Source organism: Manacus vitellinus, unplaced genomic scaffold (assembly GCF_001715985.3).
Source record: "Manacus vitellinus isolate BGI_N305 unplaced genomic scaffold, ASM171598v3 scaffold_1_pilon, whole genome shotgun sequence".
Taxonomy (NCBI): domain Eukaryota; kingdom Metazoa; phylum Chordata; class Aves; order Passeriformes; family Pipridae; genus Manacus; species Manacus vitellinus.
In genome coordinates this window covers 21,455,934-21,476,243 of record NW_021939396.1, presented here as the reverse complement: position 1 = coordinate 21,476,243, position 20,310 = coordinate 21,455,934, and the positions used below count along the sequence as shown (strand labels likewise).

General features: G+C 38.0%; 1 protein-coding gene across 4 annotated transcripts in view; it reads left to right on the top strand.

Moving 5' to 3' along the window:
• The window catches only part of MATN2 (matrilin 2), a 69,390-nt gene that overhangs the window by 21,656 nt on the left and 27,424 nt on the right, over window positions 1–20,310 (top strand). For all 4 annotated transcript variants that reach the window (XM_018078166.2, XM_018078157.2, XM_018078148.2 and 1 more), the window contains exons 3-6: window positions 1,233–1,802; window positions 5,540–5,662; window positions 9,695–9,817; window positions 16,158–16,280. In XM_018078166.2, the coding sequence (XP_017933655.1) occupies window positions 1,233–1,802; window positions 5,540–5,662; window positions 9,695–9,817; window positions 16,158–16,280 (939 nt within the window). The remainder of the gene's footprint in view (window positions 1–1,232; window positions 1,803–5,539; window positions 5,663–9,694; window positions 9,818–16,157; window positions 16,281–20,310) is intronic.

Genomic DNA, 20,310 nt, shown 5'->3' with positions numbered 1-20,310 from the left:
GTTGTCATCTGTGACAGCTTGGCCTGCCTGCCTGTACGGTTGTTAGATATAGACATACTTTGTTGTATTTCTACTCCAGTGGCTCTTGGAAAGAAGACAGCTGATGGCTGAAATAGAAGATTTCAGTGAGTGTATGAGTCGTCTTTTGGCCAAGTTGAGTGCCACTGTAGACAACAACAGGATTTTCTCTCTGCTGCAGCCACAGAATTTCTGTGTGATGCTGAGCTAGTCCAATACATGAAACTTTTCCCAGATGGGATTTGAAATCATGGGGTTTAATTTGTAGAAGTGCTGAGCATTCACAGCCATTGAGAGCTGTACTTTGTACATGCAAAGTGCTGCTTCCTGCCAGCTTCCCTGAAAAATCAGTCCCTTCGTGTATCTTATCAGTCAGTGCAATTAACAGATGCTTTTGACCTGGATTTCTTAGTGCTCTGTTTTCCCTCTTTGTAATGGAGGACTGATACCACCCTGCATCATGAGTATTAGATTTCTGAATTCTCAGGCACTACCACAAAAAGCATCACAGTGCAGCCAACTCAAATAGTAACTATGTAGTTCAGGGGGGATTTCCATCCTGTGTGGGGAGTGAGGTCAAAACCTCTACAATGACACAACAGGGTATAGCACAAGTACCTGGAGAGTGACTTCCGACAAGGGCATGTAGTGATAGAACAAAGGGTAATGAACTAATAATAAACTAAAAGAGGGCAGGTTTAGATTAGATATAGGGAAGAAATTCTTCACTGTGAGACCCTGGAACAGGTTACCCAGAGAAGTTGTAGATGCCCCATCCCTGGTAGTGATTAAAGACAGGTTGGATGGGACTTTGAGCAACCTGGTCTAGAGGAAGGTCTGTCTCCCCATGGCAGGGGGGTTGAACTACATGATCTTTGAGGTCCCTTCCAACCCAAACCATTCTACAATTCTGCGATTCTATCTACATATTCCACTACCATAAACCATTCTGGGCACTGATCTCAAACACACACACACACACACACACACACACACACACACACACAAAAATACATATAATGATCATGTAACAGGCAACTTTTTCATTTACTGGTGAACAAATTTATATTGCCCAAGTAGCCTTAGTTGTGATATCTCCTATTTTTCATTAATTTTTCCAGGACTTTTTAGGGTGTTTGTTTAGACAATCAACTCAAACCTATTTGCATTTTGAACTTCTTGTAAAGTATTTTTGTTTGCATTTTGCCTTTTAGAAAATACTTGCAACAACAAACGTCTGGACCTTGTCTTCATCATTGACAGCTCTCGCAGCGTACAACATTATGACTTTGAAAAAGTGAAGGAGTTCATTTTAACCATCTTGCAGTTCCTGGACATCAGTCCTGACGCCACCCGGGTAGGTCTGATTCAGTATGGCAGCACAGTCAAACAGGAGTTCTCGCTGAAGACCTTCAGGCGGAAGCAGGATATCGAAAGAGCAGTGAAGAGGATGATGCACCTGGCCACTGGCACCATGACTGGGCTGGCTCTGCAGTACGCAGTGAACATTGCATTTTCAGAGTCAGAAGGAGCTCGGCCTCTGAAGCAGAATGTGCCCCGGATTATCATGATAGTGACAGATGGGAGACCTCAGGATCCGGTGGCAGAGATTGCTGCTAAAGCTCGTAACTCAGGAATCCTAATTTTTGCCATTGGCGTGGGAAGAGTAGATATGAACACTCTGAAGTCCATTGGGAGTGAACCGCATGAAGAGCATGTTTTTCTGGTTGCTAATTTCAGTCAGATTGAAACACTGACCTCTGCCTTCCAGACTAAACTTTGTGGTAAGATTTTTATCTATAGATTTGAATGCACAGATGAAAGTAAAACACAGAAAAAATATAATATAATTAAACTTTTTTTTACATTAAACCTTATCTTTTAGAATATATGTTTTGAAGTGAACTAGCCAGACAACATTCAGAACTACAGTCATACATCTGGGATAAACCTAATGCTACTGTTAGGTGCCATAAAATGTGGTCTAATTCCTAGTGGTCATAAGCAGTGAGGCAAACACACATATCATGATTTTCCTATTTATTGAGTAATAGCAATACATTTACAACCCTCTGCTGTTTTAATATTAGATAAGTTGTTTCATCTATTCATTTTAAATGTGATCTCCCTTAGTAGTGAAACTTCAAACTGATAAACAGTCTTTCAGTTATTTAAATATTCTGGGAAGTTCGTGTATTCCTCTTCCAAAGCTTACATATTAATTCTATGTAAACAATCATTTCTGTACCTGTGACTGGAAGTGAGACACAGGCATGGCAATGTTTGTATTCCATCTATTTGAAATACAGAAAATTAGGAAAATCCATTACAGTGATATTATTCATTCGCACAATAAAGTAAATAATATTTTAATAGGTATTAATTTACAACAGAGATATCACTTCCATCTGTAATTCCCTTTACAAGAACTTACACTTTACAAATATCAAGGGATACATAATTAATTTTATTCCAATCTGTATAGTAAGTATAATTCTCTTTTTTATTTTTTCACGAGATAAAAATGAAAGTGCTTCATACAGATTTGGCATTAAGCTAAGGCATTTTCAGCAGAGTCCAGAAAAAGAATGCATGGTGAGATTAAATGCTCACTCATCTCTAGGGATGCTTTTGCCAGAAAAGAACTGAGGCTTATTGTAAGGGTAGTCTGGAGATTTTTCCTTACTTGGTCTTTTCCAAAATTGTTTCAAAGAGCAGCTGAACTGCATCAGCACAAAACACCAACACAGACATTCATCAGACAATAGATTTTTTTCCTGTTTCTTCCTTGCTGCATTATTAGCTGACATAGTAAGATATATTTAAAGACCAAGAAAAAGTAAACTAATCACAGATTGAGAGTTTAAATGGAATGAACAGCAAATGCTTCAAAGTGCCATCTTATTGAATTTCTTTAATTGTGTTTTAGAAACAAATCCAGCACAAATACTGTTTACTTGATTTTTTCTGACTAGGCAGTGTCCAATAAATTTATTAGAGTTTTATAGCTCACTTTTAGTCAAATACATGGATTCCTCAATAAAACCACCCCCCCTGCAGATGGAGGAGTATGGAGGTGACAAGGGTTGCAGTTGCCTCCTGTTCTCAGGGAATGCCTCCACAATATCTGCTGTGCTGGGAATTGAAAGTGAGATCCTAAGATGTTCTTAAAAACTCATAGCCAGATGCAACAGATAATTTAAGCTGTTAGATTCATATGGATTTCAACTTAAGGTACTAAATTGCAGATAGGATCCTTAATATTTTATTGGCTCTCGACTGTGAAGCAGCATTCATCTCTTGCTGAATCTCAAGAGAGCATCTAAACTTTGCTTCCTGAGCACCTACATTCCTCCTGGGAAATGCGGTTAGTTTTTTTAAGTCGTCCCATGTGTGGACCCAGAGGCAATATCCTTCTAGCTGAGTTGAACATCTGGACACCTTGTTTCTTTGTTAAAGCAATTGAAGGCATCCCTCTGGTCAAGTCTCCTGTCATGTCCAGCCTCCTGCTAAGTTGGAGTTTCCCTACAGATGATGCCTCTGGCTGCTAAAGATCTGAGGATATCAGAAACAGCAGTTGAAGCCAGGGGATCCCAGGGGCCTCCTTTTTTATTACTAGTCAGCAGGGTAAAACAGAAGCAAAGAGTATCCTGGGAAATCAGAGGAGTAGACAAGAATTGAAAACTCAGAAGAATGTAAACAGAAATGAGGACAGAACCCTGGAAAGGATATGGAGATTAGAAGAAGTGTGAGAAAGACAGAACTTGGGATGGAGCAGTCAGGGGAGAATAAAGTCTGTATTATGTTCCTGTAAAGTAGATAGTGGTGCCATCCCCATTTTATGTTGGAGAAATGGAGGCACAGAAATAGGTTTAAGTCTGTCAAGATCACCCACTAACTTTAAATATTTTACTCAGTGCAATTCCTGGTGTGATCTTCTGGGGCATTTAGCATTTTTGGACTAATGCAACATATTATTCACAGCTCTGCAACCATCACTTGCATTCTTGCAAATCCAGATTCAGATGTCCCTATCTAAACAGTGTGAATGTTGATGCTTCCTTGAAGATACTGTTATTATTGGCTTGCCCAAAATCAAATAAGGACCCTGTGACATAGGGACAAAATATAATTCACAACAAGGCTCATGTTCAAATTCCTTAACTATGAGATCACCCTTTCCATTACTTCAGTCCCTGTCTGTGACTGCCAAACACCTCCTGCAACAGGTGACATTACAGAAATCATTCAGAGAGCAGGCTCCTTCATCATAGAAATTAGACTGATGACCAGAGTATCACTGGTGCTTTGAAATGAGTGCAACAGAGACACTTTGGAAAAAAAATTATGTGGTAATACATGGGAAGATTGGTAACAGACGGTAACAATATATTCTTAGAAAGGACTGAGTTATTGGGATGCTTGTCATTGAATGCTTTCATTTTCAGAATGACAGAAAGATGAAAAGACAAGAAGTCAAAGCAGGTCTATATTCCCATAAATCAAAGTACTTGAGAAGTTTTATTATGGCAGCAAGTTATGAGATCCAAGAAACTGATTAGGAGATTTGGGAATTGTGGTGGTTTGTGTATTAGTAATAAATGCCTAATTCTTGTAACCATTTCAAAGAGGAGATGCATAGTATATATCTTAAAAACCACATGTGGTTTTTTCCACAAGTACCACACATGCCACATGTTAAGTTATTTAGCAGGCTTCTGTTGTGGTTTCTAGAAGATTACTGTTAGTATCTATTCCATAAATTTTGAGCTTTGTTGACCTAGCACATTAAGGAGCACATAGATCCCTAATTGCTGTTGAGCAAAATCAGTTATTATAGAAATTACATACAAGCAATACTCCAGTGGAAAGAAAACATCAGGGAGATTTCCAAATTCCCAAATACTGCTCTGGAGAAAATAGTTCAATGATGAACTTGACAAAACAGACCTACCATTCTTTTTTATTTTACTGTCTCTGCCTGTTGCCTTCTGCTACTTGCTATTAGAGACATAAAATACAAACAGATTAAAAATAGACCCAGAAAGACTTACAGTCTGGAGCATAGCTCATCTCAGCAACTGCTTAATGAATCTTCAAGGAAGCATGTTCTCAGTGTCATCATGTATTACTTGCATGTTCCTCAGCATTAATAACTAAGCAAGTAAAATATTCTCTTCATTGTTTTCTAGTAATTCATCATCTTTAGTATTGTGCTGTGTGATGATTTTCTTCATTCAAGAAATCAAATGTCCTCTAAAGCAGTTTATATTTAAATTCCACTTATTTTCTAAATTTGAATATGGTAGGTTTGTTTTGTTGTTTTCTTGGGACCACCAAATAATTAGTGTTTTCAGATACTCGCTTGTGTATTTTTATTTTCTTAAGCTCCCATTTTTGTCTTTACTAGCAACATTAATTTGAAATTTCTAAATTATTTCAGTAAAATTTTCTACACCATTTTTTGTGACCACAAGTAGTTAAGGCCAGCAGTTAATAATGTTTTTCCCTTTTTTTTCAGTGCCTCATATGTGCAGTACAGTTGACCATCGCTGTGATCACTTCTGCATAAACACTCCTGGCTCTTACCTGTGCAGATGTAAACAAGGATATATTCTGAATGCTGACCAGAAGACTTGCAGCAGTATGTTATCTCACTTAATTTTTCTCTTTCTTGCTCCCAAAAAGTGCTTAACATCACACACCCTTTCTGATCGGCTCATAAAAAACTGAGGTCAGTATCTAATCAATGTTAATCATCAGAAAGAGTCTAGAAAGGTGGAGTTGTACATTTTTTTCTTGCTTTGTGTAAGTGAAATTCTTATTAACGTTTCTGAAATTTTGGTAATTTGCTGTATAATTTATAGTAACAAACTTTATTTTACTTTAATTGTGATCTTTGTAATCAATATTTTTTTTTAGTTCATTGTAACTTGTTTCCTAGTAATTAACAGCAAATTACATTAGGGGGATACACAAAATTTATTTCTGTGTCCACCATTATTTTAATGAAATTATGTAACACTATTTTTGAATTACTTGTGGAAAACGTACTTGTCTAAAATTCAGTTTATTATCCCACAACATTACATGGATTCAAATGAAATCTGCCAAACTGATTTGGGCCAGAAGAAAAATTTGGAAATTGTCTTCTCAGGAAACTGTGGGAGCATAGGATTTACTCCTCACAACTGATAATTCAGAATTAAGGTGGAGGATGCAGGCTCAGATCCTATCCTTGTATTTGATGTTCTGCATCTCAGGAGAGTTCCAATAAAACAATCAGGGAGTTTGGGATTAGCGGATTCTTAGTCTCTTTTGCTTAGTGTTGCATTTTAGATCAAATAGTGACCACTGAAACAGTGAGGATATGTCAGTATCTAAAGTGACTCTCTAGCTTTGGCATTAGAATCCTTACATGTGCAGTGGGACCTGTGGTTTCAGTCAGAGGCTCAGTAAATGGTATGGGATCAAAAGAGTGTCAGCACTGAACTGATCAGAGCATTCTAACTCCCATGGAAGCATCTTCAGACCCTTTGGGCTACAGCAGGAAACCACTTTTGAGCTGTTGAGCTAGGAGAATCTTTGTTTTCTATTCCTTCTCATCAGCATCCTTCACCAAATGCAGACATTTGTCATATTCATGTCTGTGAATTACAAGACAATATTTTGTGTTAAATTGAACAAATCTAACACTTCATTTGTGGTTTTGTTTCCTCAAGAAGATGAAAAAAAATCAGTTCAATCTGGAATATTTCCTAATTATTATTTGGTAGCAACTCAGCCAATACAACAACAGTGACCAGAAAAATTTTTTGTAGAGCCTATTTTCTCTGCTTTGGCATATTTGCTATAACTCTGCAGAAAGAAGGTGCTCAGATGGTGTAATCATCATGAAAAATGATGGCTCCAATTATGTAATCACGTTTTAATAGTATTCTCTAACATATTCTATTCCCTGTGTCCCCTTCTCATTTAAAACTTCTGTATGCTTTAAACCTTTCTTTTAAACCCTCTACATGCTATTAAATTTCTTAAAGAATTTTTAGCAAAGAATTTTTTTCTTTCAATTTTCTGAAATTTAATTGAAATTCAGAATTTCTCTTCTTTTTTTAATTGTTCTTCACACGTTGTCCTTATCCCCACCCCTAACATCAGTTTTGATAATTGAACTTGTCTTTTGTCAGTCTATTAAAAAAATTTAATTACAAGTATGAAAAATTCTTTTTTTATTGTCTCTTCTTTTTTACTGTGTTATGTTTCCATTGTTTTTGTCAGCCAGTAATCAGTAATTTTGCTTCAAATTACTGATTCATTTTCAAGAGTTTTGGAATTGTGTGTAATTTTCCTACTGGTGACCCATGCATGGTAGCCCTCAATATGTTCCCTTTCTACCATTTTTAAAGCCCTTTGCTGCATTGTTTTACTTTTTTTTCCATCTATGGCTTCTATTAGTTTTCCCCACCTACCTGTCACACATAATTTCCTTGATTGTGTACTTTCTTTGATCATCAATCAGAAGATACAGACTGAAGTTTGATAAATATGAAAGGGAAATTAATGTGTTTGTACCCTACTTCTAAAGGACTTGTTTTTACATTACCAAACTATAAACTAATTTGAGCAATTAGCACTGGGAATCTAATATGAAGAGGCATTCAAACTGGCCTTAAATGCGCTAGGATGGTGCTAATCATTGGTGAAGGAGGGAGACGATACAGTAGCAGTCTAGAGAAGGTCAAACCTTTATGTCCAAAATCCCCACAGAGATGTAACAGAATTCATGAGGATAGGGAGCCAAGCCTAGACAATTAGGAGAGCTTAGTTCTGGAGGTAGGGGAAACCATGGGGATGGAAAAACCCACAGGCTGGGAGTGTTTTGGTTACCTTCGTTGGCTGTTAATTGCCCACAAGTTCACAGAGAGAACATGTTCCTCACCTGACCTCTGAGAAGAATAAATCTTCAGCATGTTTATGTTAAGGGCAATACATAATGAACATAAACCAGATGTATTTATCTAAGCTGTGGATGTATTTGGCAGCTTTTTCACGAACAAATAGTTTCCTTATATACATTTTAATGCTTTCTAAATTAAACAGTGCAGAAAAGATGAAAGATACGTACCTAAAGTTATATTCTCTTTTCATTCTCCTGTACCTAAAGTTATATTCTCTTTTCATTCTCCTATACCTAAAGTTAGACTCTGTTTTCATTCTTCTGTTCCCTTTTATTTTAATGTTGTGGGAGTACACCACAGAACAATCACTGAAGTGATTCAGTTCTTAAAAACCCTTAACCAAATGGCTTCAATCAGCAGTGAACTGACAGCTTTGCTTCAGGCTGGAATATGGTGCATTTCGGTTTTAAATAGTTGATAATTTTGTTCCTTGATGCATTTCATTGTAACATTATTTCTAAAAAAGATATTTCCTTGCATTAAAAGAAGAACATCTCCTATATTTGTGATTTGTTACTTTCCATGTGGGAGAGCTGGGGGAAAAGGCAACTCAGCTGTCTTTAAGAACAAAACTAGGGAGAAAATAGTAATTTTGTTTGTTTAACTTGAAATATTCTTACATTTGTTTCATTATGATGGTTTTGCATCCATTCAAAGGATGCTCCTTTCACATACTGTGGTCTAACTTTTCTAGAGGAAAGTGGTTTTATGTCAGATAATGAGTATTCTTTACTCATTACATTGTATTTGTTTGTTTAACTAATCTCTTCCTTTCTTCTCTAAGATGCTCAAATCTTACATTAATACACAAAATAATACAAAAGAGGAAATGTAGCTGAAACAAGCTGGAAAATTATCTATTTGTGAGTGTTTATACTGGAACAAAAGAGTTAAACGACTGTTTATGCTTCTCATCATGCTGCTTGATATGAAGCAGACAGCTATAAAAGAAAATTCGTTTTTGCTTGGCTAGTTTCCTCAAACATGTTCCAAAAGCCCATTTTGTAGCTGTAAATGACCATTATGTGTTGAGCAGTCTTTGAGTAATGCAAAAGTACGTTGCTTTCCAGAGCTTTCGCTGGGGAAACTTGAGGTTCTCATAAAGCGTTAGTCTGTTGAAAAGAAAGCCCAGTGTGCTTCACTTGGCTAGGTGCTGAACTGACCTCATTTGTCATTGTGATTTTATTTATGAGATCTTTTCCTTGGGAGGGGTAACTGGCTACAGTATTTCACACAAAAATGAAAAAGTCTAAAACTCAGAAATTAAATATCCCCAAGTCTTCTGATGTTGTGTTTTCCTTTTCCTTTCCAACTTCATCATCATTTATCTGGTTATGCCAAAAAACCAAAACAAAACAAAAAAACACCCTAAACCAAACCAAAAAACCCTCCACCAAAAACCACAATTTTTTTTCCCAAAAAAACCCTGAGGAATGCCCTTTGAACTTTTTAGAGAAACATACATCAAGCAGCTCTGCTAGGCACCATTGGCCCATCAATAGTCATGGCCTTCAGCTGAAGGAAGGAGTTCCTCAGCTTTTGAGTGACTGATCCTGCTGGCTTTTACTGTTTGACAGAACATTGGTGTGATTTGTGTTAAAATGAGCGAATTTCTTAAGAGCTGTCCACAGCTTCCTGAAATTTACTTTTGATCTATAATCTACCTGTGCATTGTAGAAAATCAAAGAATTTCATATTCATGCAATTATGTTTTGTAGCTCAGGACCTCTGTTCTGTGGAGAAACATGCCTGTGAGCAGATTTGTGTGAACACACCTGGGTCCTACGTCTGTCAGTGTTATGAAGGGTATGAGCTTGATGCAAATGGAAAGAATTGTGTCGGTGAGTATGAGTTCATCACTTCATATTTATCTCTTAACACAAACCAAAGGGAAATGAAATGTAAATGAGTATCCAGTTTAGCCATAGACAATGAGGGGAAATTCTCTTCTCCTATATGAGTGGTAGGTGAGGAAGAACGCATAATTGGCATGTTTGTAGGCCTTTACTGACAATAAATGGTGTCTTGGGAAAATTGTTCCAAGCAATTTCACACAGAAAATAACATTGCTGTTTTGAAACAAAACATAAGATGTTTTATTCGAGATCCATGTAGGAGGCCGGCAATGTACTGGCATGATATATGTGGCCATTAAAAAACAAAGCCAGAGAAACTCAGTAGCTCCTCTTCAGACAGAATTTATGCACAGAAAAACCTGAAAGTGGGCAATTTCTTGATATTTAATTCACTTGATTTTATGGTCATGTGAGTGGAGATTTCAAACCCTTTTTGGGAAGATGGTCTTCAGGAAAGTTTAACCTCCTTAAGAAGCCATCCACTATCTGCATTTAATTTTCGCTATGAGCAATAATGAAGTAAACATCAGATCTAAGAATTACAACCCAAAAGAAAGACTGTAGAAATACAGTATGATAATTTTTTTAAAACAAAACATACTTCCCTCTCTATTACCATGTAAGTATCTTTCTCTTCTTTCCTGTTATACGCAGTAAATACTTGGAGTATAATCTTTTTGCCTATTTGCCCTGTAAATTTTTCATCCCATGCTACATTCTGAGAAAATATTGTCTTCTGATATCCACCACAAAAAAAAACCTTAGTGAGACCTTGAAGAAAAATTGCATTATTTGTTAGGTATTCTCTTCAGGCAAGCACTTAAATGCATGCTTAATTTCAAATACATATTGAAAAACCATGGAAGTGAATCCCAGTGAATCCTTGCCCCCAAATCTGCCACAATGCTTTTGTCCAACACCTTCTTTCTTGTTGTTTTAAAAAACTCTAACATAATATATTTGTCTTCTATTGCCTTCACAGAGCTTTTGCCTTGTAGGATAAACCTGTTTTGAGATGCAAAACAGGTGGCAGTTTATGGAACTTTCTGCACGTACCTTCATATAGGAAATACAAATGAGGTTTTCCAGGTTTTTTAGGCCTAGGGTAACATACAATTTTGAAGAACATTCACTCTGTGCTTACTCACTCTTCCGAAACATTTTCATTACTTGTAGCTTAGGATTTCAGGATTGGAGTGTTTAAAGTTCTCAGTGTAATTTTTCCCCAGCATAATTTGGCCACTAATACACCATTTTAAGAACCTACTTTTTGAAGCCAAACTGTTTTGAAAATGCAGATAATAATGATTATTTAGGCAAGTTAGATGTTCTGGCCCAAATTTCTACGTCTAACATTCCACTGAAGTTCTTGCAATACCCTTAGCTGATCCTCATGACCTTTACCTATGTTAGGATAAAGGATATGCTTCTCTACTATTTATTTGGCTATATCCTGACACAGAAAATCTGCAACTTCTGTTGGTAGGTTCTTTCATCCCCAGTTCTTTCCTACCATATATTCTAATCCAAAATATTCATGTTAGTGTCATCAACTGTTGTTACTGTTTCCTCTCTATTAAATTGAAGGGTCCTTGACAACCCAAGATATTCTTACTGGGAAGGTCGCTACCAGAGCATCATTCTGGAGAAATTCTTTGTGTGTCAAATCTAATATTATCCTCTGTAATAAATACAAAGTCTATTTTTGCTATTAAAAGCTTCAAAATATTTTTATGCCATTTATTATATTTCTTGAAGTGGCATTTGTTTTTTTGCCTGGTAATAACTTATTTGCAAAGTCTGGAGAATGGTATTTGGAGGTGGGATACATCTTTGACTTTTTTTTCTATCTCCTCACTGACTTTCTTTAGCATGAAGAGATACAGGTCTATTATAAGCTCTAAAGATTTAATATTCTCTTTTCAATTATTTTCAAAATGTAGTTCATGCATGGGTTCATTATCTTGCAATTTATAGCTCTTTTTGTCCTCCACTTGATTTCTATTTGTTTGTACCACTTCAGCAAAAAACCATGAATTCATGCTATTCATATGACTGCAATAATTAGCAGTATTAATTGTGATTTTAAAGCACACTATTAACTCTTCTATTTTTCAATTTTCTCTTGCATTTGTGTATTTGGCCATTTAATTTTTAATTTCTTACTGATATACAAGAATGGTTCAATGTATATTAAATATGTTTGACCCATGCAGAACTTAGCTTCTTTATCTTTCCTGAACAGGAAAAGCTTGCCTGGGTAAGTTGTGATTTTGATGGTAATTTTTCTGCAAATCCTATTGGCTGTCAGCCTCCAGAATTTGATTTTTCAGGTTTGAACAATTTGACATTTTTGAGGAATATGCTACTACTAAGAATGTACAGCTTCCGCAGATGTGATGACCAGTGAATAATCACCCTTGCTGGAAAATCATATAAAGAAGACTATGTGTAGCATTGAATCAGTAGTGACAACTCTCAGTTTTTCTTACTCTTAAGCTATTTAACCCTTCCTTTCTGTGAAGTATTTATTATCAAATGAGCCGGATCAGAAAAAAGATCTTGATGTACACATATACTAGAGACCACTGAGTGCAATAACAATTTTGCAAAAAGCAGTGACTTCATTAAGGTTACTCTCTCCTCATGCAGAGAATGAAGAGAGAATTTCAGTGGAAAATACCCATTGTGGTTCTCTCAAAGAGACAGAGGTTTCCCTCTGAGATATCTAATACTTCTAAAGTTTTAAGTCCAGCAAAAGCAAATGAGAAAGTGCAGAAAACTCATTTCACAAGCATGTTTTTTAAGATCTTTCTGATGGGCTAAATTAAGGATCAAAGGCAATACTAACTGCTTTATTGATGCATGTCAACCAGTTATCTGAATGGCAATAATAAAATAAAATCTTGCAGCCAGAATTCACAATGTATCAATTCAAAATGACCACTGAACAGCCAACCACTCGAGTGTTTGCAACACACAATTTATGAACAAATTTTCAGACTAAACAATATTTGAAACTGTCTGCTCTGGCTGGCAGAGCACTATCACTTTGCCTTTTTGAGCACCTTTTCACATGAACGAAGTCCTGTCAGTTGAGGTTTGGTGGTTATGAGCCATTCTTTCTCCATCATGCTGCTGGACACTCAGTCTCTCTTGGTGTTGCTGGACATGCTGCCCTCTCTTTCCTGGCACTAGTGCTAGACTCTCTCCATATTGCTGCAGCTGTTGGGCTTGGGTCCTCTTTACCTGGCAGTGGTTTGGCTGCTGGCACCTCTCTGCATTCCTGGCACTGCTAGATTTTTTTGGCTGCTTTTTAGGTTCTTATGAGTCTTCTATGAGTCTGCTCTACTCTTCCCCCTCATTCTTTTTCATCCTCCTTATGCCTTTAGTTACTCTGTCACCTTTTCTTCCTACTCTTTTCTTCTACCCTTCTCCTTATCTTTGTTCTCCTGAGCCTGAGTAACCTGTATACACATCATAGGAGTAAAACAACTATACAAGAGAAAGATAAGCCACACTGCCCAGAGTTCAGAGAGGGCAATGTAAGCATCCAGATTGCAGAACTGGTAACTGGAAGTAAAAGATGGCACTTGTCACTTACTAACTAATTCTGAGCAACAAAAACAGGGCAGAACAAACATGGGTAGATGACAAATGAATTAATAGTTTGCTCACTAAAAAGGACATTAGTTCAGCATTTAGAAAAACTTATCATTGAAATAGGCATGACATAACAGTAAAATCAGTGAGATCTCTAAGTGTTCATTTTCTAACGTATATCTCATGACTCAGTATAGCAATATGAAAATAATAACACTTCTACAAATTAGGAAAATATTATTCTGCTTTGCTCTTATAGCAACTGTGTTTATTTTCTGCATACCAACTAAAGGATTACAGTACTTCAGTATAAGAAATAGAAATTTACAGTTTTTCTCAGTCTTTTCAGGGAAATTCAACTCCATAGATACCTTACCTACTTGCTGACTGGAATACTGTTGACAAGTTTCCCTTCTAAACAAATACCACCAAAATGAAACATGAAGCTAAAGCTGAAATGACTTTATAGGTCAGTTACTAGTGCCAATCTGCAAGGCTAAGCCTGCCTGTAATTAGTGCAATTTATACACAAAATTATTGAAAAAAGGAATAATACTTATCTCCAAAAGCAACTGTCAAGCAAATGTTCTTACTTCTTAACTGTGTTAGTGGAAGGGTATCTTTTAAATTAATGTGCTCGTTGTTCTTATAGGTCAGCAGACCTAATTCTGTCAGTAAAACATCCTCAGAAGGCTATAAATGCTAAAAAGTAAGCCTGAAAAAATTAGTTATTTATTTTGTTGGGTTTTTTTCCTTTCTGTCCAAGGTACATTAGCAACTGCATAGCCACAAGAAAGCACAGTTCTTCCCTCCAGAGACTGTAATTTGAAAGTGCTTAGGGTCATAGTTGCTCAGACGTTGATAATAAAACATTTTAAGACCTGTTTAGTTGTCTCTAAAGCAACAAAGCTGGTGAAAGTGCTGGAAGGAATGTCCTGTGAGGAGCAGCGGAGGACTCTGGGTTTGTCTAGTTTGGAGAAGAGGCTGAGGGACAACCTCATCTCTCTACAGCTTAATGAGGAGGGGACATGAAGAGGGAGCTCTGTGTTGAGATCTTCTCCCTGTTACCCAGGGATAGGACATATGGGAATGGTTCAAAGCTCTGCCACAGGAGTTTTAGACTGGACATTAGGAAGCATTTCTTTATTAAGAGAGTGGTCCAACACTGGAACAGGCTTCCTAGAGGAGTTGGATTAGTAGTAATTAATTTTGTTAAGGTTTAAAGGCAGAAGAGCAGGTGACTTTGCAGAGTAGTCCATATGGGCTGTTTCCCAGGTATGATGATAAATAGAAAAAAAATACATATTCTTTAGCTTACCTATTTCTTAATGTGTCTTTTAAAACACTTGAAAATGTACATGAGATTAGAATTAATTTAAAAGGAAAGCTGACTAATTGTATGACACATTATATCCCTGAAATACATATTCAGTAAATAGATTTTTATATGAATCTATTCAGTCTGGAAACAGGAAGGTGCATGCCAGGAAAATGGTCTCACATAGTAGCCAGTAAGTAGTTGACTTGACTCAACACAAATATTCTGAAGGGTTAAAAGAAACTCTTTCAAAGTAACTAAATGGGTTATCTGCGTTCCTGACTAGATGACCTTGACTAAATATTGTAGCACACCTGAGTGTGCATGATTTACAAAAGCAGGGCAATTGAAGAAAGAACTGAGTTCATTGAAACAAATTACTGCGTCTTGAAGAAATTTGTGAGGCTCAGCAGTATAAAGTAGTGAAAAAATTACTCAGTTTGCAAAGAGGAACCTGTCTCAGTAAATGTCTGTATGAAGCTTAACACATTACTGTCTTCTGCAGAAAGAATCAGGTATACTTTCCTAATGTAGGCCTGGCAGCTCTTTGGGGGCAGAGAACCAGCTTTGTGACTTATCTTTAATTTCTTCTAAGACTTTTGTTGTGGAGATACAACTTAACCTGCAAAGAAATTTAAAAAAATAGTCCTTTAACTTGTTTAGCACTTTTGAATGGGCTTTACAGAGTAACTCTGAAGTATTACCATATTACTCTTTGGCAATCTAACTTGTAAATATGGATTTATGTAATAAATTACCAGACTTATAAGTAACTGAATGTGATTTTTTTTTTTTACAAAAGGCATTATATAAGCAAAATGTCAGTAGTGAGTACAAGCCTGAAGCTCTCAGGCTTTGTAGTTGCAGCTGCTTTGTACAGAATGAATCTGGAGCATGCTAGAGGGAATGAATGTACTGTGACAGTCCTCCATGCAGAAGATATTGCCAAGGTTCTCCTATATGCTCAGGCTACAGGAACAACTCTTGAGAACTAGTACAACTGGGAGAGAACTAAGGAAAAATAGAGCAATTCCAGGATTGGGATTTGAGAGACAGAAGACAGAACTAAAGCAAACAAACTTTGCTACGCCCTGGACTACAGTGTGAACATCTGGACAGACTAACTGACTGAGGCATGGTTTCCAGATCTCAGAAAACATGTTGAGAAGATTCCTGACAATCTAATAAATGTTCAAAGTTGAGAAATGATTCCTATCAAATCTGGTTTACTAGCTGGTGTTGAAAGTGTACTAATTTTTGCAGAAAGACTTTTCAGGACACAAATTATGTCAGCTTTTCCTTTTTTTTAATAGTCTACTGTGTGTAACTAGTACCATAGTATTTATGCATAATAGTTCTTATTTTGTTTTTCTAATTGCACATTTTGGTCTTGTTCTTTTTCAGTTGTAGACTACTGTGCTTTGGATAATCAAGATTGCCAACACGAATGTGTTAACACTGAGGACTCCTATTACTGTAAATGCCATCCAGGGTTCATTTTAAATCCAGACAAAAGAACTTGCAGAAGTAAGTTGTGATAAAGTTTAATTATGAACAGTTTGTACTTCTTCTGTTTTCCAGTTGCCAGTTGTCCCACTGGTCCTGGGAACCCTGAGTAATGAGTCAGCTATAGAAAATGTTGGAGTGCCCTGGAAGCCAAAGGTCTTGAAAGCAATGCAAGTTGTTTTGGGGGATAGTTTGGCTTTTGAGGGGAGGGGCTAAGGTTAGGGGTCCCTCCTATGAACAGGAAGCTTTTAGCATGAAACCAGGCTTCTTTTTGACAGTTAAAGGCCAGAGCTTTGTCTTGCATTGTCTCTGATTATTTTGATTTTTCAGTTAGAATATCATCTCCCTAGCTGGGTGAACAAAGAAGTCTGTACAAGACAATTTATGATCAGATAAAATTATGAGTAATTCCACAATCAGAGGAAACACTGCAGTCTATTTTCCCGTGGATTTTTCTCCAGAGTGAGTTCTTTGATAGTGTGACAAAGCTCTGGCAACATCGGTATCTTCTACGAAGTTTACGTATTTCCACCAGATTATGGTAGCTTCCTGGCTTTGTTTGTTAGTTGTTTGCCAAATTTGATAGATACCAGGCTAACAAGCTCAAAAGTCAACAGGCTAGGATTGGCACATGTCCATCATGAATCACCCAAACCACAGATGGTGACCAGTGTTCCTTGTTACATCATCTGGCACTAACAAGAAGGGTTTAGCTGCATCACCTTTCTGATGACCCACAAGAAGTAATAGTAGGCCGCAGTTAAATACCTTCTTTTTCACCAAACTCAGAAAGACCACATTCCTCAAGTTCTCCACACGAGTAAAGTGCACTATGTCACAGCAGTAGGTCTTTGTTGAGCCCTCTTCATCTTAATCCTTTTAACTGTGGGTAGAAGGGAAGGGATTATTCCAGCACTGGACAAAATATGTCAGGTGCTGTCTCCAGCAATTTGGCCTGGCAATAGCCCTTGTTGGTCCAGAAGCTGACCTGCACACTGACTTCCCAGCTTGACCATGGCCTTCCCTCACACTACAGACCTGTCCAGCAATCCCTGGGCTGTGTCACTCCTGAGGGACACTCCTACCCTCACCAGGAGTGGCCCTGCCTCATGCTGACACACAGGCTGACTTCCTGGCTTGACCTCAGACCTGCCTCAGCAGCATGTATTTGTCTGCTCATCTGCACTTCTTGTTAAACCTGGCTACCATTTCCAGGCCTGCCCTGCTCAACCTGCTTGGGTTCTGCAGGGCACTACCTGTCTAGGAAGGTCCCTAGCCTGCTGCCTGCATTATCACCCTTGGCTCCTCTGGGGTCTCCTTCCCTTGGGGAACAGCTGGCCCATGCTCCTCCCTGACAGCAGGTCATTTCCCAGTCTGTACAAGCTATAAGGTCTTTCCAACCCAGATGCAGGACTTTCCAATTCTTCTTGCTGAACTTCATACAACATCTTCTGGTCTAATCATCAAGTTTATAAGGCTCCTCTGTATTTAAGTTCTGCTGTTCAGTTTCCCTGTATGACTGTCTCTAACCTATGACACCCACAGGTTACCTGAGGTGCACTTTGTATCATCATCTATGCCACTCATGAAGATGTTCAGGAATGTGGCCCCCAGTACTGCCCCTGTGGTACTTTGGCCATTATCAGCAACCATCCAGACATGAAGCCATTGACCACTATCCTTTGAGTCTGGTAGCCTGGCAAATTTAGACTCCACCTAACAGTTCTTTCTTCCAGCCTATACTCCCTCAGCTTCCAAATGAGAATGCTGTGGAAGGCAGCATCAGGAGTTTCACTAGTGCCAAGGTGTATTGCATCCACCAATATTCCCTTATTCACAGGTGCAGTCATTTCATCACTGAAGGTGAACAGGTTGGCCAGGAGTGGTTTACCCTTGGTCAGTCTGTGCTGATTATTTCCAAGAATCTTGTCCTTTATATATTTGGAAATGGATTCTGAGAGGATGTGCCTCATGGTCCTGGGACTGAAATAATGCAGATTGGTCTACAGTTCCCGGAGTCTTTCTTCTTGCCTTTTTTAAAAGATAAGTGTAATGTTAGCATTTTTAAGTTGTCAGAGGCCTCTCTTGGTCCCTGTGAATTTTGATACATGATAAACAGTAGTGTCACATCACTTAGCTCTTTCTGCACCCAGAGGTGAATATCAGTCATCCTATGGATCTGTGTATATCCAGTTTCTCTAAGTGGTCTCTAACCAATGTTGCTAGCCCCTCTCCTTCTCAGACTACTGGTACATGTGGAAACCTGGGAAGAGGCTTTGTCTGTAAGAATTAGGAATTAAAAAGGGCATTTTTTTTCAGCCGTTTCTGTATTATTTGTCATTAGGTTGTTCCCTAAGTCAAAACACCAGTGTTTTCTATGACTTTCTTTTTGCTACCAGCATATTTGTAGGCTCCCTTCTTATTTCCTTCGGTGTACCTCAGTAATAAAAGGTTCAGCAAAGCTTTGTTTTTGTCCCAAAATATGTAACAAATGCTTTTATATTCCTCTTTTTTTCTTGGTCCTTTTTTTCTCCCTCTACTATTTTCCCTCTTTGTGGTTTTAGTTCACTGAGAAGCTTTTGCTCTTCTGAACAGATTTTCCAGTACAATGGGATGGTTTGTGCCTGAGGTCTTAGCAAGTTTTCTTTAAAAATCTAACTCTCCTGGTCATCTTTTCTCTTGTTGGCTCTTTCCCAGGGGACTCTTCCAACCAATTCCCTGAATAAGCTGAAATCTGAGCTTGTAAATTATGGAGTCAGAATTTTGCTATTTCACCTCCCAGCCTTCTGGATTGTGAACGCTGTCATCTCATGGTCACAGGACCAAGCCAAAAAGGAACACCACCCCTTGAGAATTCACATTAGGAAGTTGTCACCAAGTCTGCGCATAATCCTCCTGTGTTGCATGCACAACGTCTTACCCACTGTATCAAATCACTCAAGATGTGTGTCCTGAGCCTAAGCATAAATAAAACTTACATGCCACTTTACCTTAAACTTGCTATTTTCTGAGCCTTGCTAATAAATTAAAGCATGAATGAAAGAACTGTGATGCTCTTAATGCTGCAAAAGTCAAGATGGCATGAGAGCTCTTCAGAGCAAAAGTGTCCCCTAGACCCCAGGTGTTATGAGTCATACTGCTTTTAAGTCAGCATAAAAAACACAAAGAACCAAATTACATATCACTGGATTTAAAATGTTTATGACTTTAAAACTTCTAACATAAATTTCTACATGGTTTGCTTATGTACTAAATCTCAGGGATGATGGCCAGCTAGCCATGGCTTACACCCATGCCAGACTAGTTCTCTGCATCAGCAAGCAGGCCTAGGCCTGGGGTGCTGGCTCCAAAGATCTCGTGATTGTCTCAGAATCCTGGCTTTCCTTTCAAAAATAGAAAGTAAGCCCTTATGCTCATGGCTACAAAGAAAAGCTTGGAAATGTAAATGTTATCACTATGGTCATGCATATCTGACAAATGTTTTCTCTTGAAATTATTCCAAACTTCTCAGAATGAAACAAAAGGAATAAGGCTCAGGAAGACAGCCCTGCAGAGTGCTCTATGGCTGGAAGAGAGCAGCAAATTTGGTTGAGCAATGAGGCAGGTGGAGGTCATTAGAGCTAGTAACTATTAAGGGGACCTTTGCCACTCTTGCTGCTCCCCTCAAGAGGACAGATGGCAGCTTCTGCTTGTATTTAGGAGCCGAGCCTGAGCCTTTTGCTCTTTAGGGAAGGTTTCTATTTGAGTTCTGGGTGGGTTCACATTATTTGTAGCTGGTAAAGGCTTTCTGTTACCATCCTTAATCTGGGTTGTGTTAATAAAGCCCTGTGAAGTGTGTTCTTAGCGTTCCCAACATGCTAGCCTCAAGGTTCCAAAAAAGGTAACACATACTTTTCAACTCTTGTGGTCATCTTCAGAATCGGTTATCCAGGAAAAGTCTGTCCTGCACACTTGAGTGAGTCAGGATTTTAGCAGGTAAATGAATCACAGCACTGAGTAGGTCCAGAAGGCATACAACTATATTCCTCTGGTGCACACACATGGCTTTATG